The 23,347-nt window shown below is 38.4% G+C and overlaps 1 protein-coding gene across 4 annotated transcripts in view; it reads left to right on the top strand.

Annotated features, from left to right (window-relative positions):
- The window catches only part of LOC124715549 (neurofilament heavy polypeptide-like), an 86,412-nt gene extending 63,342 nt beyond the window's left edge, over positions 1-23,070 (top strand). For 2 of the 4 annotated variants that reach the window (XM_047243524.1, XM_047243143.1), the window contains 8 exons: positions 1,764-2,042; positions 8,773-8,904; positions 16,730-16,963; positions 17,431-17,532; positions 17,611-17,743; positions 20,260-20,349; positions 21,309-21,559; positions 21,715-23,070. In XM_047243524.1, the coding sequence (XP_047099480.1) occupies positions 1,764-2,042; positions 8,773-8,904; positions 16,730-16,963; positions 17,431-17,532; positions 17,611-17,743; positions 20,260-20,349; positions 21,309-21,559; positions 21,715-22,254 (1,761 nt within the window). In that variant the 3' untranslated portion in view covers positions 22,255-23,070. The remainder of the gene's footprint in view (positions 1-1,763; positions 2,043-8,772; positions 8,905-16,729; positions 16,964-17,430; positions 17,533-17,610; positions 17,744-20,259; positions 20,350-21,308; positions 21,560-21,714) is intronic. The other 2 variants (XM_047244257.1, XM_047244249.1) reach the window with 2 other exon arrangements.
- The last annotated feature ends 277 nt before the right edge of the window (positions 23,071-23,347 follow it).

Below are 23,347 nucleotides of genomic sequence, written 5' to 3'. Positions count from 1 at the left end.
ATACTGATGTGAGAATGTTACAATATCTCTGTCTTCAAACGGACTGTCCGCCCACCTGTTTCTCATTGACTATGTTGAACCAGCAGCTGACAACCTCTTTCATTCTCGTCATATGTCATCATGAGCGTCAACATTGTAGCATGTAATTATGGCATTGGCCCCTATCAATAGTTCTGCAGTCCCCTACAGAAATTAATATTATTGTTGAGTGTTTGTTCAATTTTGACTAGAAATGGATTCAGTCACACTCCAGTTTAAACATGGCAGATGTTCCTAAAGACAGTGTACACCGTATAGATTCCCATTGTTTACAGTGTGATGTAACATGTAGGGTGCAAGTCATGTATAACAACAGTAAGTAATACATAAATATAAGATCAGTCATGGTTCAGTTCAATTACTGAATTTCTGCTTGGCCTGTGATCTACTGATGTCGGCACTATCTCCATGATGTGTCCTGCCTCTGTAATTTTTCTCACAGCAGTATTACAGTTGTGGTGCATAACTTATCTCACAACAATAAGTCAGTTTAATATGAATGAGTTCATTCATTAGATGTTTCATTATGGACCTATTTTCTTCGTCTCACCTTAATGTCACTGTGTTATCAAGCTGATCAAATGCTGGTAACATCTTCACCCAATATTTTAATAGAACAACAGTGACTGTCTTACTCTTTTGTAACCCACTTACTAGATCATTACACACTCTCATAATCAAAATATTGATCTGGCTTCAGAACCAAGGAATGTCTTTTGAAGGATAACATTTCTGCCTTTGAATGAATGTTACCCTTACTGGAATAGCAGTTTTAATGTTTGTACGTAGTGCCCGTACGTGTACGAGAAATTTAATTGCAAACATGTTCAAATACAATAGCTCGTAACATGATGGAATTGTGCTGTTTCCTCCCGTATTTCACACAATTATTTTTTAAGCATAGCAGTAGTTTGTTGTGTCTAGTTCATAGTTTCTCGTGTATCCTGTGTGCACTGTCGCCATGATTCAAGTGTCACATGATTGATTGAGCATCCTCAATACTGTATTGAGCACTTTGACATATTGGGAAATCTTGAGTCTGTTTGAATATGAGTATCATTTGCCCAGTTGTGTCCTTTCATTTCTTCAAAATATATCTGCATGTGACCTCAATAGCAAAAGCTCTATAAATGTCAGACAACCCCTATATAATATATTAACCAGTATACAAAGTTAAGCTCAGCAGCAATAGTTAAGTGTGAGTATCATGATACTGTGTATTTTGAATTATGAATTTGGAAGAAAAACATTGTCTTATAATCAGGAAAATGTTAGTAGTAATTGATGGTTCTGGTAGAATTGTTACCCGTAACAGTCTGGCAGCATTGTATTCAGAGGGGACTGATGACCACAGATGTTAAGTCCCATAGTGCTCAGAACCATTGTATTCAGAGTAAATGTACTCAAGGTATACCCTTGGCACTAAGTATGTTGTAACCTAAGTGCATAACGTTAGAGATGGAGCATGCACATATCTGCTGATCCAAGAGTCTGATAGCTGGATTTGTCCTACTACAGTCCAAACTTTAATTTTTTGTGTTGACAGGGGCACCATCCTCTCTCCAACATGTTTATCTACTTCAATTGTTCATTAATGTATTCAGTTATGCAACACTATTGACAATGTTTTTATGCTGCATGGGTCCATATGTTGTTACTACCTTTTGACATTGTATTGCACATCTTCTGTATTCATTATCTTACATGAAATAACTAAATTTTAGAAGGCTGAAGAGCAAGAAGGCGAAGGGGAAGGAGAAGGTGGAGACGAGGAGGAAGACGAAGAGGATGATGCTGAAGAGGAGTTAGAGGAAGGGGAGACACCTGACAAAAAGGAAAAGAAGACGAAAAAGGTTAAAAAAGAGGTTAAGAAAGAAACCAAAGATGAGGAACCGGAAGAAGGAGAAGAAGTTGAGGAAGAAGAGGAAGAAACAGAAGGTGGAGAAAAAACAGATAAGACTGAGAGTGAGAAGAAAGAAACTAAAAGTAATGGAGGAGTTCATGTGAGTATGGCACAGATAAATGCTAGAATGTAATATGCTTTCAATTATGTGTGTATCACACTATAATAAATTAAATATGCTGTAAAGTTTGCGTTAATAGATTCCATGACAGCAAAGAAACATGCTTAATCTTGGGTAAGGAAAAATTCATTTCTTTATATTTAAAAAATTCATTTCCTTACATTTAAAAAATTCTACCCTGCAGTGCCCTGCTTCACAAGTGGAGGAGCATGCATACACATAGTATTTTTTGTATTTATCAACGTAGTTGTTAATTACATAATTGGTTTGCACATAGTGATGGGTGATGCTGATACCCGTAAACCCCCCCAGTTTTCTAAAGAATCTAATTCCCATGTATCAGACAGCTTCAGATGTTTCATTACATTTCAAATTAGGTATTGTGTTAAATATTTGAGTTCAAGCACGCGGATGAGTTTCGCAAAGTTTGAAATTATGCACAAGCTTTGTTGGAAGTAGCTAAGTGCCCCCATTCTCAAATTCTGGCTTAATATATAGTCTGTTTGTTTGCGTGTCATCAGTTGTGCTGCCTCAAGATAAATGCAGTTTCTAATTGTAATACTTCTCATGTTACATTTGCTGATAACCTCAGTGTTGAGTGCCCTTAAGATCCTCCTTTCTAGTTTGTTAAACTTAGACATAATATAAGATTACAACTCTCAACGAGTAAATTGGCAGCAATTTAAATTTTTAAACTCGATAAATAAATAGCAGGCTTAAAATCAAATTTGCCCTCCACCACCACTTTCAAAGCCATTGTATATGTATGTGCAACTAGCACCAGGTTCTGTGACAGTGTTTTAATAGTGTAGATGCCTGTTAAGAAGAAATGCCATTTGTCACTTACCCCTTTCACTGTCAGCCCTTTATATATCTGGGTGGCTCATGAATAGCTGGCCACACAAGTGGATTTCCACACTGGGCCAAAACTGCATTCCTTTTCTGCAGTTATCTGTAATGGATGGTGCCTGCTGATCGGAAGCCATCCGGGTCCCACTAATGAACAGCCCCTACCTGTCAGATCTTGTCTCACTGATCTCCCTGCAGGCCGTGTCTGTGTGTGGTGCTCATCAGCAGGCCAGAGGCCATGGGTAATGCATTTCAGGATTTGTAAATGTCTCACTGCAGTTTATAAACATTTTATTTGTTCTAGTACATTTTGGCACTTGCAAAGTAGTCTATATGTTGGAAAGTACAGACGATAAAAAGAAATTTGTCAGTCGTTAACGGTTTATGCGCTATGTACTTGTAGATTTTCGAAAGAAAAATCACAAAATACCTGTAAAATAATAGATATAACACAATGGGTAATAACTCGCAATAATGAAACATAGTAGAACCATCATTTTATTGCTGTCACCACAATTCTTCCCCTCTGTATACCCTTCTTTCAAGAGGCCTACATTTTTGTGAGGTCATTTTTGGAATCAGTGAAGGTATTTTAAATCTGTCTTGCAACTCCAAGGAAATCCATATTTTTGTCACCAAATGTCTTGTTTTATTGAAGTAAAATAAAAATTGTGGTCTAAATAAAAAACATATACCATTTGGCTTGCTTTTTCCATCTAAAAACCGTAAATTACAAAAAATGTTGATGTTACTCCTTAATATTTTCTCATATCAGTGAACGTCATCTGCTTGCAAGCTTTTGTTAGATATTCCCTTATTTGCACTATTGTTTCTTGTACCTTAGCTGCAAAGACAGATTGTCAACTTACATCTTAACTTACCCTTGAGATGTCAAAATTTGTCAGGGAAAAATTCTAAAACTTACTAGGGAATTTCACTTGGGGAAACTAGTGGCAACCCTGAACTGCCAGAATGTTGAATGCAAACATGCATGCATTATGTTGCACAAGTGCTGTATATCATTTTGTGGGATGGAGTTCCATGGCTGTTCTACTCCATTGATCATTAGAGGGGTAGTTACTACTGTTCGTGGCTGAGACTGGAATGATCAAGCAGGCCAAGGCATGTCGACACACTGTTGAGCATGATGGACTGCAACATTGGTATGTGGGCCAGTGTTATCCTGTTGGAAAACACCCTCTGGAATGCTGTTCATGAGTGGCAGCACAACAGGCAGAATCACAACATTGACATGCAATTTTGCAGTCGTGGTGCATGGGATAACAATGATATTGCTTCTACTGTTATATGAAATCACACCTCAGACAATAATTCAAAAAGCGTAGGTCCAATGTGTGTGGGCTCAGTGGAATGCATGCTACAGGGCGTGGGGCCATCTGGAGCCCAGTGTTCTTGTGACCATACAGTCTTATGACCACTGCTGCCAGCAGGGCATGTACAGTGGCTACATTCCTACCAAGTCTGTCTGCAATATTGCAGAAGAAAATGTAGTTTCTTTTAGCCCTATTACATGATAATGGCATCTTGAGCACTCTGTCTGTAGAGTAAGAATGTCTGTATTCTTAAGGTGCCACTCTTAAGTGTAAAAAGTGCATTGTTTTACTGTCATTCATTGTTGTTCACTTACTTCAGTGCACTGAATGGCATCATCTTCCACTTATGGCGGTATGCTTTCTCCATCTCGGAACAGACAGAGGAATGTTAAACTGGATGAACTATGAATTTCATCTGAAAGGTCACAAGTTTAGTGAAACTAGTTCTGGTTTCAAAGACATTTTGTTGTGTGAACAATGAATCTGAAATATTAGAACATTTTGTTACTCCAGAACTTGAGTAAAATTTATTTTGAGACAAATAGATATTTTCGGAATTTACTTTCTCACACAGATTCAGCAGTCATCTAGACAGGCTAGACAGCTCATCGAAAAGAACAGTGTCAAAATTGGGTTAAAAAACAAAATGGGGTTTCTTCTGTTGAATCTTCTAAGAAACTGACAGGCCCTGTTTCCCAGTTATTTCCACCCATACCTGGAGGAAAACAGAAGCCTCAGAGATATTGCTACATATGTTCTAAGCCTGAATTGGCTCCAAAAAGAAGAATAAGGTCCAAATATATTCTTCAGATTGCAGCATCGTTTTATGTATTTCCTAAAGTATCATACATTGAAGAAATTCTAAGTGATTGTTTTTTCAAAGCCGTAAAAATAAGTATTAAGAGTTATGTTTAGATGCCCCTAAGTTTCATTTAGTTAGAAGTAAAAAATTTAAAAAAATGAAAAAGAAAATCACTGTGAGAAAGTCTGTTCCTGGCTGTGGACAGAGGTTTTCCATCCACTTTCCCAATGAAAATCACTGTGAGAAAGTCTGTTCCTGGCTGTGGACAGAGGTTTTCTGTCCACTTTCCCAACATCACAGTGAAAGGATTAAGTGCTTATCACATCCGTTGCTCATTGTCAGGTATGTTTTCTGTGATTGTTTGACAAGGGGTTATAGTTGAATTGAAAATTATTAAAAGAAATTGGAAAGTTTTAGTTCAAATGGGGCCATTTTATAATTTTCTCTTTTTTTGTGTATTATTTGAAGTTTATGAAATTTACATATTATTAAAATCTCTCCCTAAAAGGAGTGCATCAGCATTTGATAGTACTAAAACTATTCTTAATCAGATAGTGTGAACACAGTGCTTTTAGGTGTGGTACTTTCGGAATTCATATGCTATTTCTTTTTACTGGCTTTCGGGAGCCAACTGTATCTGAAACCTACAGCTTCATGTGGATTTTCAACAATGATGCTAGCAAATAAATAAATTTTAAATGTTGTTATATTAAAAAGTGACATTATGAATCATTGTGAGAGGTGAAACCAGTCAGTCCCTGGTAATCACACCCTTTTTACTTGACTGGCACTTGCCCATTGAGCTATCGAATACTGATGGCTAAATGATTTGCAACAAAATTTATTGATCTCATTTTGTACATGTTTACTATTGATAAGTGTTCTCTTGACACCATGTGAACTGAGATAAGTATTTACGTTGCTTTTGTTATGTGTCATTTTTCACTGTTCTAATGTATGTGCTTACCTTTAAATGAACTGTAAACTTGAACATGTTGGTTGTAGTTTGAAATATAAACGTAAGAAGCCCAAAGCAAGTCTGTGCTCTTAGACATGAGAATTATTTTCTACTGTTAATGAACCCAATATTATGTAACATATGGTTGGCTTGCTACAGTCAGGCTCCCCACATTCTGTACTGAGTGCCACTTTGTCACAGCACTGGTGCTGAGATACTTCATTCTGGTCACTTTGAAATACTTCCATCCGATTTTAATAAAACTTTGCAGTAACAAATTTGAGGGTTGCACATCTTACAGTCTAATATCTTTGCTTGATAAAGGACTGACTTTCTTTTTGTTCTTAATCATAGTTACTATGCTGCATCAAATTAAGTAAAGCTTCTCATGGAATATCAGAGTTTGCAAAGTTATAAGGCATTGTGTGAACTTCATATATGGTTGACTGTAGCTCATACATTGCTGTGTATGAAATGTAGATAAGATATCGAAATTTTATTTGAAATTGGTAGCGGAACGATTTCATCCCCGAGCTAGTGGGTTTTATATCTCATGGACAGTCGTGTGCAGCCCAATCTGTCCCTGTGCATCGGTAATTATGTGGTCCTAACAGTTGTCATATTTCATAAATACTTCATTCCAGAGTTAGTGTGTTCTATATCTGGCGGACAGTAATTCGTGGCCTAGTCTGTCCTTGTGGATCGGTAATCATGTGATACTTCATTAATTCAGAGATACAGAGGTAACTCTAATGCAGCAGTGAGAGGGTTGGTGGAATGGGACACTTAAACATGCCAATAGCCCTCAAGGAAAACTGGGAGGTCAATTTGAAGTACTTCCTCTGCAGCTGGGGGTTGGTGGAGCACAATAATTTAACTGGTACTTAGTGGTCAGAGAGATGGGTCCAAGAGACAATTTACAGTTGTAGTCAACACACTTCTGTTTACAATTCGTTTGGTGTTACTTCCTAGCTTAACAAATTTCTGTATCAAGGAAGCTTCTTGCATTCGACAGTTGAGAGATTCAGATTACAAGGAGTTAATTAAAAAAATTAAATTTGAATAAGACTAAAGTGCTCTTTGGTTGTTCAGATCATTGTAAGTTTGAATGAATGCTATTCTGTTGTGACTGTTGCTTATGTACAGAATGTACTGTAATTCCTTTGTCTAAGAATGGTCCATAAGGTGCTAATGAAAGAAATATGTCTTGAATATAGAAAGCTTAATTAAAAATGATATGCATCTGTTGTGGTGACATTGTTGATATCTGGTATTACTTTTAACATTGGACAAACAGTTCATAATCATACTATGGAATATTTATCTTTTGTCATTGTCTTTCAAGATGAACATTGAAAGAATGACATTTGTAGCTTGTAATTGAGTGGAAAATGTGGTTCATTACACATAATGGATGTAATCATATGGAACACATCATTCTCGGGAGATGACATACTAATACCATGTTACGCCAGATCTTGCCTTGAAAATGGCCCCAATTCGGCAAGGAATGATGTCCAGAAATATCTTCAGGCATGCCATATCAAGATCAAGCCACTCCTTGACAAATAGGTGCTGTAGGTAGCAAATGATGATATTGATTGCTACATTTCACTGGCTGTTCCAAAGTGTCCCATACCACACTCTGGTCATGTGCAGGACCAAACATAAAAACTTTCTGCCACTCTGTCATCTCTCCATGTTTAGCCAACTGATTCCATACAACCAACTTGGCACATACACACAACTTGAACAACTTTATGGTATGATGTACATCAATGATGGAATGTTGTGTAACTGCCTGATAGCAATTTTACACCATATACAGCACTACAATGTAGCCAGTATGCTATATTGAGATTATTCTTCTTCCTTTATTTATTTATTTATTTTTTTTTTTCCCCGGTCATGTTAGAATTGTTGTCAAGATTGGAAATAAAAGACTTGAGTTAGAAATCATTTGAAGACTTATGTTGCAGTAATCAGTTGGACAAGATATTTTTCAGAAAGCACGTATTTCATTGCAATTTGCTGTCATGTATCATCTCCTTTCCCGTCTCGTCACGTACCATTCCTCCCTTTCTTCATGGTGGACTCCCTGTTTTTAATGTTTGTTAGTCAGCTAAATGGGATACTTCAGTCAACACGGCTTGTACTGTTGCATTGGATACCTCCAATCTTTTTTTTTTTTCATTGGAATTTGAGATTACAGATTCAGCGTGTGTCATCAAATATTTGGAAATTACTGTTAAAATAACTTATTACAGTCCTAAGTTTCACACCATGAGCTCTCAAAAAGTGTCAAAACAGTCGTCATTTTTAGCACATTGACTGCCATAAGGTTGCTACTGTCCTTCTGGAAGTAATGTTAAGAATAGAAATGTTGTTTTAGGTAGTAAAATTCTTAGTAGCATAAATAAAACTGAAGGAAGCCATGTACACACACTGCCAGTTTTAAAGTACATTCCTAAAAGGATTAGTATATCGGCTGGAATTTAATGCCATATTTAAGTAGTTAAGGGTGCAGGTAAATTTAATATTGTTTACTTATTGATGTAGTTACCGAAAGTACACAGCAAATTGTACCACGTTATTACCAGATATCTGTACATGTTTCACTGTTGGTAAGGTATTGTGAGAGATACATACATTATGAAAGTTAAAAACTATGAAGAGTGTTGGCTATTCCCGTTAGAATCCTTATACTGTTAGTGAGTTATAGTATTTACTTAATATTGGGCTGTTTACAGTGTTATTTAAATGCAGGTTACAATTAAGCAGGGTTCTGATGATCGAGCAGTGAGTGAAGAAGAGGGCCATCGCCGGACCAACTTCCTGTCAAGGCCTTTCATTCGGTTGACTTGCCCACACTGTTATTCGAGGTGCATAACATTCAAGGTAATAAGGACTTTTGTTATGAAATACACTTTAAGCCTTTGTCTTAAATTTGGATAGGTGCATCCACGAAATGCGTTTTTTGTTCACCTTTGCGTGTACATTTGATCCTTCGCAGCGCAAAGAAATTATGCATTTTGTGCATGTTTGTTTTGTGGAAAATTGATGCAATGCATAAAAGCACAGTGCTTCTTGGCTTTGTAGGAATTTTTAACATTTGCTAATAGTACAGCATTAGCAGCATGTTGATAGCATGTACATATATGTATTGGTGTGTCAGTGAGCCTTGTCAGTAAAGCAGCACATCAGAATTCTGGACACTACATGCTTATTCTGCAAGCCTAGTTAAAAATTTATCTTTGATATGACAGCAGGCGTGGAGTAGCCTCAAAATAAATATTAGGTTTGAGCATAAGTTCAAAGCCTTTTTCTGTAAGTTTATTAAACGCAACAGATACGTATAAGACTACAGTCATCGATAACTCTCCTTCACTATTTACCAGTCTGCCAAAGCTGGGATAATTTCTCGATTGTGCGAATGTAGAAATCGCATGGTTTTGAGGTGAAAAACTCGAGAGCCATGTTCAAAGAGCATTTTCATCCAGAAAGTAAGTTCCTTGAAGGTTTTTCAATAGAGCGGAAAAGATGAAAATCTGATAGCACAAGATCAGATGAATAAGGTAGGTACAGAATGACTTCCCCTACCCAACTCCTGTATAGTGTTTTTTGTCGGTCCAGCAGAATTCAGGCGGGTGTTACTGTGGAGTAGCGTCACTTCATGCAGTCTTACTGGACAGGGTTCTTGATTTTTGCCTGCAAGAGCTGTTGACAGTCGCCGCTGGAAGGTGGTTTTGCTTAAGAGACTGCGCATTGGGCATAGCCCTTTCACAGATGGCTTCATCCTCCGGGTGGAGGATCCACCTTTCTGTGAAGTTTGTGGCATGCTACTTTCAGTTCAGCATATTGTGGCACTGTCCTGTGTACTGATAATAGGGCAGCCCTCATTCTCGCTGGAGATCTGCACACGGTCCTCGCAGATACTGATACCAGTGTTAACAGAGTGGTGAAATTTTGTGAACTATCAGGCCTCATCCCTAAACTGGTGGGGAAGGGCAGCAGACTTTAGTATGGTATAAACAGCTCTGCATGTGGGGACAGCCTTCGTCCCCACCCATGAGATTTCATGTTGACTTTTTGTCCGGGTGCTGATGACCGTGATGTCGAGTGCCCCCTCAACCAACTCATCGTCGTCATCATCATCATCATCATCATCATCGTCATCTGTTGAGGTGTCAGTAGTGATGGTTGCACCCCGGGGAACAATTCACAGTACACAATATTTAGACTGAACCATTCCCTTCTTTTCTGTTAGCATAGGGACATCATTTCTCATTATTTGTAACAATATGGGATAGGAATGGTCGGTGTTGTTCACGAGCCAGTTGATCATGAACAAGCAGAGTTGCACATACGGCCTCCCAATGAAGTGACTTTTGTGATTCTGGCTTAAAGCACATGGTATACCCTTAAACCCAATTTTTGAACCTTCCCCATTGCATGCAAATGTCACAAGACAGTGGAATAATCACAGTTCATCACATTTGACAGCTCTTGAGTATTCTGATGTGGATCATTGTGGGTTCATATGTTTAAATGTTCATCAGACCCTGAAGGTCTTCCTGTATGTAGAGTCATTAATATCAAAATGATTCTCCTTAAAGTGAGAAAACCATTTTCTTCCCTGCTCTGTCAAATGGCATTATTCCCATACACGGTACAAATGTTGCTCTGCTGCTGTCAACTGTTGGTTGAACCCAAAGAATGTCAGAAATGTTCATAATTCTCCACTTGACATGCCATTTTCTAGCGTCCACTATCCCAAACGACAATATAACAATATGTGAACTCAAATAACAACAGTAAACCACAAATAAAAATTGACAGTCCATAAATAAACCCATAGCAACTTGAATACCATCATGCGAAACAAAAACGCTTTGAACTTATACACCAATTTAATAATTTTTTGTGTAATAAACTGTAAAATATAACATAAATTTAATTTTAAATGAACTCTTTGACATTGAAATGTGTGAAAGTGACAAAATGTTACAGACAGTTTCACTGTTTGTTACCCTAAAGAGTTCAGAGATTTTTATAATTTCGTGACAACTGGCGAAGAGTGTCTAAGCCAATAAGTTTTTCTATTATTTTTATATATTTGAAAGTAAACTTTAATTTCATTGTATGATAAATATAACAACACGACATTGAATTCATGGTCACTAAGAATCTGTCTAATTTGCAAATTTTAGGAATAATTAAAGAAAGTTTTTTTCTTAATTATGAAATTAGTTTTTTAAACTTGGGCATGGGAAATTTTCGAGGTAAGTTCCTTAATCAGTTGTTTTCTACGTGACCTTGTTTTGCTTAGAGATGTGCATTATTGATTTCCATGTTGTTGTTGTTGTGGTCTTCAGTCCTGAGACTGGTTTGATGCAGCTCTCCATGCTACTCTAACCTGTCCACGCTTCATCTCCCAGTACCTACTGCAGCCTACATCCTTCTTAATCTGCTTAGTGTATTCATCTCTTGGTCTCCCTCTACGATTTTTACCCTCCATGCTGCCTTCCAATGCTAAATTGGTGATCCCTTGGTGCCTCAGAACATGTCCTACCAACCGATCCCTTCTTCTTGTCCAGTTGTGCAACAAGCTCCTCTTCTCCCCAATTCTATTCAGTACCTCCTCATTAGTTACGTGATCGACCCATATAATCTTCAGCATTCTTCTGTAGCACCACATTTCGAATGCTTCTACTGTCTTCTTGTCTAAACTATTTATCGTCCATGTTTCACTTCATACATGGCTACACTCCATACAAATACTTTAAGGAACGACTTCCTCACACTTAAATCTATACTTGATGTTAACAAATTTCTCTTCTTCAGAAACGCTTTCCTTGCCATTGCCAGTCTAAATTTTATATCTTCTCTACTTTGACCATCATCAGTTATTTTGCTCCGCAAATAGCAAAACTCCTTTACTACTTTAAGTGTCTCATTTCCTAATCTAATTCCCTCAGCATCACCTGACTTAACTAGACTACATTCCATTATCCTCGTTTTGCTTCTGTTGATGTTCATCTTATATCCTCCTTTCAAGACACTGTCCATTCCGTTCAACTGCTCTTCCAAGTCCTTTGCTGTCTGACAGAATTACAATGTCATTGGTGAACCTCAAAGTTTTTTTCTTCTCCATGGATTTTAATACCTACCCCGAATTTTCTTTGGTTTCTTTTACTGCCTGCTCAATATACAGATTGAATAACATTGGGGAGAGGCTACAACCCTGTCTCACTCCCTTCCCAACCGCTGCTTCCCTTTCATGCCATCCGCTTTCTGTACAAATTGTAAATAGCCTTTCGCTCCCTGTATTTTACCCCTGCCACCTTCAGAATTTGAAAGAGAGTATTTCAATCAGCATTGTCAAAAACTTTCTCTAAGTCTACAAATGCTAGAAATGTAGGTTTGCCTTTCCTTAATCTTTCTTCTAAGATAAGTCGTAGGGTCAGTATTGCCTCACGTGTTCCAACATTTCTACGGAATCCAAACTGATCTTCCCCAATGTCGGCTTCTACCAGTTTCTCCATTTGTCTGTAAAGAATTCGCATTAGTACTTTGCAGCTGTGACTTATTAAACTGATAGTTCGGTAATTTTTACATCTGTCAACACCTGCTTTCTATGGGATTAGAATTATTATATTCTTCTTGAAGTCTGAGGGTATTTCACCTGTCTCATACATCTTGCTCGACAAATGGTAGAGCTTTGTCAGGACTGGCTCTCCCAAGGCTGTCAGTAGTTATAATGGAATGTTGTCTGCTTCCGGGGCCTTGTTTCGAAAGGTCTTTCAGTGTTCTGTCAAACTCTTCACGCAATATCATATCTCCCATTTCATCTTCATCTACATCCTCTTCAATTTCCATAATATTGCCCTGAAGTAAATCGCCCTTGTATAGACCCTCTGTATACTCCTCCCACCTTTCTGCTTTCCCTTCTTTGCTTAGAACTGGGTTTGCGTCTGATCTCTTGATATTCATACAAGTGGCTCTCTTTTCTCCAAAGGTCTCTTTAATTTTCCTGTAGGCAGTATCTATCTTACCCTAGTGAGATAAGCCTCTACATACTTAAATTTGTCCTCTAGCCATCCCTGCTTAGCCATTTTGCACTTCCTGTCGATCTCATTTTTGAGACGTTTGTATTCCTTTTTGCCTGCTTCATTTACTGCATTTTTATATTTTTTTACTAGCCCTCGTCTTTTTACCTACTTGATCCTCTGCTGCCTTCACTATTTCATCCCTCAAAGCTACCTATTCTTCTTCTATTATATTTCTTTCCCCCATTCCTGTCAATTGTTCCCTTATGCTCTCCCTGAAACCCTGTACAACCTCTGGTTCTTTCAGTTTATCTAGGTACAATCTCCTTAAATTCCCACCTTTTTGCAGTTTCTTCAGTTTTAAGCTACAGTTCATAACCAATAGATTGTGGTCAGAGTCCACATCTGCCCCTGGAAATGTCTTAAATTTTAAAACCTGGTTCCTAAATCTGTCTTACCATTATACCTCCCCCAAAACCATCCCTTGCAGAGTTCCGACTGCCTTCTCAAAGGGATCCTCCTCCCCTCCCCCAAAACCATCCCTTGCAGAGTTCCGACTGCCTTCTCAAAGGGATCCTCCACCCCTCCCCCAAAACCATCCCTTGCAGACATTCCAGGAATTCCTCACATCCAGTGTTGCCTCCCAGTCCTTCTTGAAGAACATCCAGACAACCCCCAACATCACCCCAGCTGAATCCCGTGCCATTAAGGAGCTGAAAATAGACCGCTCTATTGTCATCCTCCCGGCGGATAAAGGCTCCACAACTGTCGTACTTGACCGTGTGGAGTATGTGGCAGAAGGACTGCGTCAACTCTCTGACACCTCAACCTACAAAGCTGTTACCCAGGATCCAATTCCCTCCATCCAGACTGAACTGCAAAAATCCTAAAAATCCAAGGTCCCTCACAAGGCCTCACAATGGCTTCCATAGACTTACTCACTCCACCTGAGCCACGTACCCCTACCTTCTACCTATTACCCAAAATCCACAAAGAGAACCATCCTGGCCGTCCCATTGTAGCAGGCTTCAAAGTCCCAACCGAACGTATCTCACCTCTGGTAGACCAGCACCTCCAACCTATCACCCGCAGACTCCCATCCTACATCAAAGACACAAACCACTTCCTAGAACGCCTCAAATCCATTCCCACTCCTCTCCCACCTGAAACCTTTCTTGTCACCATAGATGCTACATCCCTTTACACAAACATCCCACATACTCATGGTCTCTCTGCCCTTGAGCACTACCTCTCCCAACGCCCACCCGAAGATCTTCCAAAAACCTCGTTCCTTATCACACTTACCAACTTCATCCTCACCCATAATTACTTCACTTTCGAAGGCCAGACCTACAAACAAATCAGGGGAACGGCCATGGGAACCAGGATGGCTCCATCCTATGCCAACCTCTTCATGGGCTGCATGGAGGAGGCTTTCCTGAAGACCCAACAGCTGCTTCCCCTGGCCTGGTATAGGTTTATAGATGACATCTTTGTGGTCTGGACTCATGGTGAAGAAACACTCCTTAATTTCCTCCATAACCTCAACTCCTTTTCGAATCTGACTTTCACCTGGTCCTTCTCCAAAACCCAAGCCACCTTCCTGGATGTTGACCTTCATCTTGTTGAAGCTCACATCCACACCTCTGTCCATATCAAACCCACAAACAAACAACAGTACCTTCACTTTGATAGCTGCCATCCTTTCCACATCAAACGCTCCCTTCCCTACAGCCTAGGTATTCGTGCCTTTCCACATCAAACGCTCCCTTCCCTACAGCCTAGGTATTCGTGGCAAACGTATCTGCTCCAGTGACGAATCCCTCAACAATTACACCAATAACCTGACCAATGCTTTCCTCTCCCGCAACTATCCTGCAGACCTTGTCCACTAACAGATTTCCCGAGCAGTACATTCCTCCCCGTCCAACAACAATGTTCCTACCCCCAGACCACACAGAAGCATCCCCCTTGTCACCCAATATTATCCTGGCCTCGAAAACATCAACAAATTACTCCGCCAGGGATATGACTTTCTCAAGTCAACCCCTGAAATGAGATCATCCCTTGACAAAATTCTCCCCACACCACCCAGAGTTGCCTTTCTTCGCCCCCCTAACCTCCGTAACATCCTTGTTAAACCCTACAATATTCCCAGACTACCTTCTCTACCCAGCGGTTCCTACCCCTGTAATCGACCCCGCTGCAAAACCTGCCCCATGCATCCCCCCACAACCACCTACTCCAGCCCCGCTACTGGTAAAACATACACAATTCATGGCAGGGCTACGTGTGAAACTACACATGTCATTTATCAACTGACATGCCTGCACTGCACAGCCTTTTACATCGGCATGACAACAACTAAACTGGCTGAGCGCATGAACGGACACAGACGAACTGTCCGCCTAGGAGATGCCCAATACCCAGTAGCGGAGCATGCCGTCCAGCATAATTCTAGGGACCTAGGAACCTGCTACACCGTATGTGCCATTTGGCTTCTCCCACCCAACACCAGTCCCTCTGAACTGTGGAGATGGGAACTTGCACTCCAACACATCCTTTCATCCCGCCAGCCCCCTGGACTGAACCTACGTTACACAACCTCACTCCCATTCACTCTTCAGTCTTCTCCTCTTTCCCTTTCCTCTTTAGCCATTCACGCATCTTTTCATCCTACATAGTTGTGTTTATCTTTATACTATATACCTCTTTACTTCTGTATGCATCCTCTTTGGTTTGAAGCTGGCACAGTACTTACAGTAGAATATCTTTGGCTTCCCTCTGACAACCATGCCTCCATCCTTGCTACCCTCCCTATTTTCCTTTCCCTGTTGCTTCATAACCTGGGTTGTGAGTAACTGAATCTCCTTTCCCTTCTTCCCTTTCTTTCCCCTCTCTCCTCCCCAATGAAGGAACATTTGTTCCGAAAGCTAGGAACGTAAATTTTCGGTTCTGTTTTATGTGTATCTATCGGCTATACTGAGCTGAGGTAAGTACTGGCCAGCCCCTCTATCTCTTTGTTAGTATTTGTTTTACCATTATATAATCTATCTGATACCTTTTAGTATCTCCAGGGTTCTTCCATGTATACAACCACAAAGATATTGCTGTGACTCTTTGATTGCAAGCTTATGGAGGCCACTTCTGGATGTTACAGTGCATATGCATTCGTTATGTAGTTTCTACCAATTTAAGATTTCCAATTTCTGTTTCCATATGTCTGCATTAGCATACAAGAAAAAAATGTCTGTGTATGTATAAAATGTAATAGCAATTTGCATTTTTTGAGATTCCAGATAGTTCCTATGTTCAGTAGCAATTAAACAAGCAAAAATATTACTAATTACGCTTCTTTTGTCTAGTTAAAAATCTGACATTGTGTTTACAAGGGTGTTCTCATCCTTAAATTTTTGATTAGCAAGTCTTTTTTTAGACAGTTGGTACAAATACATTACATCTGACCAGTTTAGAATAAATTGAGCTAAAGTATGGGCTTTGTGAAAATCAGTCTGATAAAATAAAACGTAAGTGCACTGTGATATAATGCTTACTAAACTATGAAAAATTAATTTTTATTACTGGTTTTGATATTTGTGACAATGTGTTAACTTCTGTTTTTAAGTACGTAACAAAAAGTTCGTAAGTTACTGAGATGTTTCTTCTCGTCGTAGGAGTATGCATTGCATCTGTACTCATCAAAACATGGTAATGCAATGCGTAAGCAGGCTTTGAAACATAAACAGACTCTTGCCCGCATGCGTTTGTCGCAGCGCCAGAAACAACGCATTATTGAAGAAAATGAAGAACTGAAAGGCACTTTGTCATCAAGAAACAATTTTTGCCCAATTTGTAAGTTGTATTACAGACAACTTAAAACAAAACACCAAGTGTCAGAAGCACACCGTGTGAGTACTATTTTCAGATTAACTATGTAATTTATTAGACACCACTCCCCCCTCTCCCTCACCTGCACCTTCCACTCCCCCACCCCCAGTGGCTTAAAATTTTACTGTTTCAAAATAATTCACACTGCAAATCACTACCAAGTCAAATTTCTCACTGACTACCTGGGCTGCTATCATGAGTAAATACAAAATGTTAGTCACAATCCTGGGTGGGTTGGTATAAGTGGTTCTCAAACATGATGTAGATACAAACTGTCGTACTCACCATGTTCTGTAAGAGCAAACAAAAACTCTCCCACCTCAATCCCAGAAAAAATTAATAGCTCTCCTCTTCCTGATGGTGTTGTGTATTTATTAGCAGATAAAAATATTTTGCCTTGAGCAAAAGTCTATCTGTAGCTGACCCACTGTTTAGATGGGTTGTAGGTTTGTTGGAAGCTTGTTCTGAAAATTTATTTATCCTACAGGCTATGAGGAAGTTTTTGATGCCATATTGCAGCACTTGCCGAATGGGTTTCAAATCTCCCATGATGTATGAGAATCACATATGTTCACTGGATCATATCAAGGTATTTGGAATTTTTTTTCCTTACATAAATTTAATTTTGTTCTAAATTGCATTTTTAACCTCTTGCCTCTCCAAACAGAGAAAAGCACTCTTAGATGAAAGAATGAGGGCTCGTCGTTCAAGAAGTAATGAGCCAAGTGGAGGTGAAGAGGAAGAGAAGGAAGTAAACATGGATAAATTCATGATCTTGGATTCTGTGGGTACAGTTGATGGTAAGCCAGTACTATTTCTAAATGCTTAACTGTGCATCTTATTGCGCAAGCTTTTATACCTGGAGTTACACTGATGGCTAAATGTATCTTAGAATTCAGTTACGGCTTACAAGTATGTGTTAATTCGTGCAGTCCCCAACATCCACTTTGAGTGTTACTAACATCCTGTGCTCAACGTTTCCAGAAGTGTTCTTAAAGACATTGCACGTATTTGGGGAAGAATGTTACTAATGATATGATGATGTAAATATGGTAAGTTGGTGGTAAATTCTCGTAACTTACCTGACAAATTCACTGGAAGATAATGAGAAAGATGTTCATAGTCATCACTTAACTCTTTGAGCAATGAATTATTAAAACTGAGTTGAAATTGTGTGTTACTTAAAGAATATAGAGTTATTTCTTAATTTTAATGTGTCATTAAGCCACAAACTGTTGGTCCCGGTATGAAACCACTGCAGTGATACCAACTTTAGTAGAGTTGCACACAAAAACTGACACCTTTTTATTCATCGCAGATGAACGTTTTTAATTCTGTGAACTATGTATTAAACAGAAGTATTATTGTGAAGTAAACAGAACTAAGAATAAAATTGCAAAAGCAGAATCCATTATGTTAAGATTATACTTCATTTTAAATATGTAAAGAGTCATATTACTTCATGTTCAGTACTATCAAATGAAAACACTACAGTGGAAAGCACACGCTTCTGTTCACCTTACATAGTCCAACTTTGCATATAGAACATTTCCATTTTCTTCGTTTGGGATTTTACTATTATTATTATTATTATTATTTTACTATGACTTGCTCATCCTCAAAGAAGGGGTGGAATATACACGCCAATAAGCTGTGTAGTTACCTCACACATTTTGCTGACATCTTCGCCAACTTACTGTAAATGAAAGGTTACATCTGTTTAAAATAGAAAATGGCACTTACCAAATGATCCTAGCTTCTATTGAATTAGTTTCCTTGGCTATCTGTTCACGATTGTCAATGTTTCTGAAAGTCTTAAAAGCATATAGGGAAATTTTCAGCTGCACTACTTGTAAGCTCATTATTCACAGCCTGTTGGTTGTCTGCAATATCTTGAGGAAGCTTTCGTTTCAGGCACTTTTTTACATGCAGAAAAAAGAAAAAATTGCACAGTGAGAGGTGGTGGATCTAAGATGGCAGTAACAGCATGTCTGGCCAGATTCTGGGTAAAGCAGAATGGGATGTTGCATTATCATGCAGTGAGAGCAAGTCCTTAGAACGGCACAAGTTAGGGAGACGACATCACACTACTTGTCGCAAATGTTTTAAGACTTAAGTGTAAACGAGTTCGGTTCACTGTTTGGCCTGGAGGAACACACTCATGGTAAACTAATCCTTTACTATTAAAGAATGCGATCAACATTCTTTGTTCTTAAAGGTTGGCATTTGACTTTCTTTGAGCTGGTGATCCAGGGCTCTGCCATTCGCTACTTCGACCCTTCATGAGAGGGTCATACTGGTAGCATAAATTTTCATCTCCAGCAGTAATCTATGACACGAATGAGGAATTACATCAGGCTCCATCCTATAGTTCAGCAGAAATCCATCTTTCCTCTTTCTGGTTGTCAGTGTTCGAGGAACAAGTTTTGCATTATTTTCCATTCTCTAAATCTTCGCATAAAATCTTATGACACATTTTACGATTCAAATTAATTTGTTCTGATATCGTACACACAGTTACACGATGACCACCTTGCAATAACTGCCTTACATTCATGTTTGCAGCAGTATGTGCTGTAGATGGACAACCAGATCTGGGATTGTCTTCCACTGAATCTCTACCCTCGCAAAACCTTTTGGACCACTCGAAAACAAGACTTCCTAAAAGTGCCTCACCTGCAATTTCTTCCTTAATCATTGTGTTCCTGAGCTTAACACAAAACTTAATGTTCTCTCTCTGCTCCCAATTGGCATCTGTTGTTGTAACTAATGCGCTACCAACCCAAACAGTGTGTTGCTAAGCACAGCCCTGCCACCTAGTGAGCTGATGTGGAAACATGGCCAAGGAAATGTTGAGGGCACATGCATACAAGGTAACATGAAGACATTTGTCCTTTTTTAGTTTTGCAGACTCAGGAATTAAAAAACCTATCCTGGAGTTTTGCTGGAAAAGGAGTACCTAATATTAGCTAAAATGTAGAAACTGTCACAGTTGCTGATGATGTAAACTGAAAAACTCTTACTGTCAGATTATCATTGGAAGGAAAAAACCTGAATTGGAACACTATAACCTTTCCCTCAACTCCCATTTGTTTCAAGAACCACTGTATCTACCTGGAGCTCATAGTTCCTTTCTTGTTGCAAGATGTTGCACAGATTAATATTTTTTTACTAGTTAAGTCAGAAACCACAATTTCAATAGGCACAAAGTGAAAATACTTTGGTGGTCTCTTTATGAAACTACTTAAGCTGAAAGGGCTAGTACAGTGTGTGTTTGTGCTTTCCAAGTGAGTTCATTGTGTTGTTTCTTTGACAGATAGTGGCGATGAAGAGTCAGAAGGTGAGGGGAAGTCAAAGGAAAATAAAGATGGTGAAGAGAAGAAATCGAAAACAAAAATTTGTTTAGGTAAGGCCAGTTGTAAGCATAAGTAATTCTGTGTTTGTTTTCATAAATGTTATTGTATGTATTTTAGTTTCTAAAAGTAATTATTAAATATTTCACCAAAAAATTCTTTTAGAATGCATAAGATGTTAATGTAACCTTTCATGTGACACTTCAATACTGCATAGAAGTTTCCACTACTATACCTGGACAAATAAATGTAAGTTGACCTGAGTGTAGGCCTTCTGAATCTGATTTTAAATGATGATGAATCAAGTATGATTCAGTCACAATAAAGGATTAACTGTACGGGCAAAATGGCAATAGTGGTATTAACGTTTTGTGACTGATCTTGTGGCACAATTTTGAAACTGCTGCATTGTATCCTAAGGTTTGGCAGTATCTATAATTAGTCAGTTTTTGCTTTATGTCTCAAGAAAACATGAGGTATGAATGACTCATTTTTGTATAGCATATCTAAGTTAACCACCTCAAAGAGGTGTGATTAAACAATGGATGCATTAATTTTATGTAGAATAAATCTCTAAAAATTACCTCCATCATATTGTATAGTTTGTATGGAATGGAATACTCTCCAAAAGTAATTGAATGTTTATGAATAACTTAAGTCAGGAAAGATTATGCGAGGAGAATGAATTTGTCACTTGTTCCTTGTGAGTCACTGGTAACATCCAATCATCAAGTCGTGTCACATTGGATCAGCAATAATAAAGAACATTCTTGCATCAATTGATGTTGATGGTTGTTTGTGCCTTCTCACTGTGGTACATACTTTTGCACAGTTCATATTTGTAACTGCACAGTTCAGTGGAGAGAGTGTATTAAGTTATTTATAGAACCAGCGTATTGTCTGCTTCTTTAAATAGGTAGTCTACTTATGACTATTAAAATTACCATGTATGTTGTAATTTAAAGAAAGTGGCACACTTGGTGTAAAGTATTTTGGGTTTTGTCTTTTACAGGTGCAGAGTACGTTAAGAAAGTAGAAGTTTATTTTTGTGATTTGTGTCGTCTTTATCTGCCACGGTTTGATAATCCAGAAAGAGAACTTTCAATTCATTGTCGCACACGCACACACTTACAGCGCTATGTGCGTTATCGCGATGATAGGGCTCTCAGAAAAGAAGCAGAGAGAATTCATCGCAAGGAAATGGCTAAAGAAAATGCAGAAAAAGATTCTTCCAAAGATGAAGAAAAGGGAGAATCAAATGAGGTTGGTGGATCTGAATTGATCAGTTAATTAAAGTACATTAGATTGTATGTTGCTCCTTGTAATTTTAGTTTCCACTTGAAAACTAGTGACTGATTATTAATATTCTATAGTTGAAATTTACTTGCTTGTGTGCTCATTGAAATTTTTAAATGCAGAATGAGGATGACAAGGATGCTACTGAGAATAAGGATGATTCTACCAAGGATGGAGATGGGTCTGGAAAGAAGGAAAATGAGGAAGGTGATGCTTCGCATGATGAATCTAGAGCAGCAGATCTTTCTTTCGAAAACAATGCTGAGTGTCGCATGGATGGAGAAAATGTTGATGTTGATTTGGATCAAGATTTGGAAGCTGGAATGGATGACAAACTTTGGGCTGATGTTGATAAAGATTTAGGAGACTTACTTAGAGAAGTAGAACCTGGAAATAAGTCTTCTGATGAAGATGAAGATTCTAGAGCAGAGGGTGGCAGATACGACAGATTCCGCTATAGTGAAAAGGGTAATGCGACAGCTAACCCATCAGATTCAGAAGTAGTTGAATCTACCACAAAAACTGCTGCAGAGACAGAAGATGAGCCAATGGCAGAGGGTGATGGTGATGAGAAAAAGTCTTCAGATGGTAAAACTGAAGGAGAAAGTACAGTGAAGAAAGGCGGTAATACAACTCCAACACCTTCAACAACTGTTGATTAATCGCATTTTAAAAATTTTTTCAAGATTTTCATTAGACATTTCCATGTATAGGTTAGAAGTTAATTTGAAATAGGTGTAGAAACTATATATATATATATATATATATATATGTATCTCTAACTATATAAACAACACAGAAAATGTGTGCACATATGATCTGCAGCTCCCCTATGAAGAATTGCTTAGAAAAATACATAATTAGTGTCACTTGCAATCAAAGTCAATCTTTTACATACATTTTTGTTGCAGAAATGTGTTCTCCTTGAAAACTTTACTGTCAAAACACAATTACAATGCTTGTATGTGGACTTATAGATATGTGATGGTGTTTGTTTCCTGGCTTTATAGAACACATTTGCGATAACACACGAAGCTGTAATGTGTTGTATTGTTGTAAACATCTCAGATCCACAGTGGATGAAATGAGTTCCATTAAGTCATCCATAAATTGTTTCTCTCATCCCTTTGCTTTCTTCGCATATATTTTAGGCTATGAAAAGTAATGTATGCCAGATATCATAATGACTTACTGGTGCATACATAAATCTTACAAATTAAAAACAAAGGAATGTTGTAAGTTGATGTTTAAAAATGTACATGCTGAACTCCTGACTGAATAAGGGTATTTGTGTTCTGTGATCATCTAGCTATTTTAACGTAGTTATTCATGTATGGACTTGTTAGAAATTTGTAGTTATTCTATATAATACCTGAAGGAAGTTGTAGACAAAACCAATTGTTGATAGACTTTCAGGCAATATCAAATGTATGTCATGTATGTGTATGGTAAATAAATTTTAGTTATTCTTACATCAATTTGATTCTGAATGTAAACCATTCGTTACTAATATATTGGGATAATCATTGCACATCAGTCAGCTTTAGACATACACTTTGTTTTGATAGCAGCTTGAAAGTTGAGAGGAGCAATAGTACACGTGATAATCTAGAGGAGATCTCTATGTAGTGTCTTCTTGTACTAATCAAAATGCCCTCGGTCCCAGGTTCAAACCCCACCAATGCTTAATTTTGAATAATCATCAGCAGTGGCAACCAAAGGTTTCTGGCAAAAGTTACGTTCTGCCAGTGGCCT

The sequence above is a fragment of the Schistocerca piceifrons genome, chromosome 1 (genome assembly GCF_021461385.2).
Source record: "Schistocerca piceifrons isolate TAMUIC-IGC-003096 chromosome 1, iqSchPice1.1, whole genome shotgun sequence".
NCBI classification, from domain to species: Eukaryota; Metazoa; Arthropoda; class Insecta; order Orthoptera; family Acrididae; genus Schistocerca; species Schistocerca piceifrons.
This window is presented reverse-complemented; position numbering and strand designations above follow the sequence as displayed.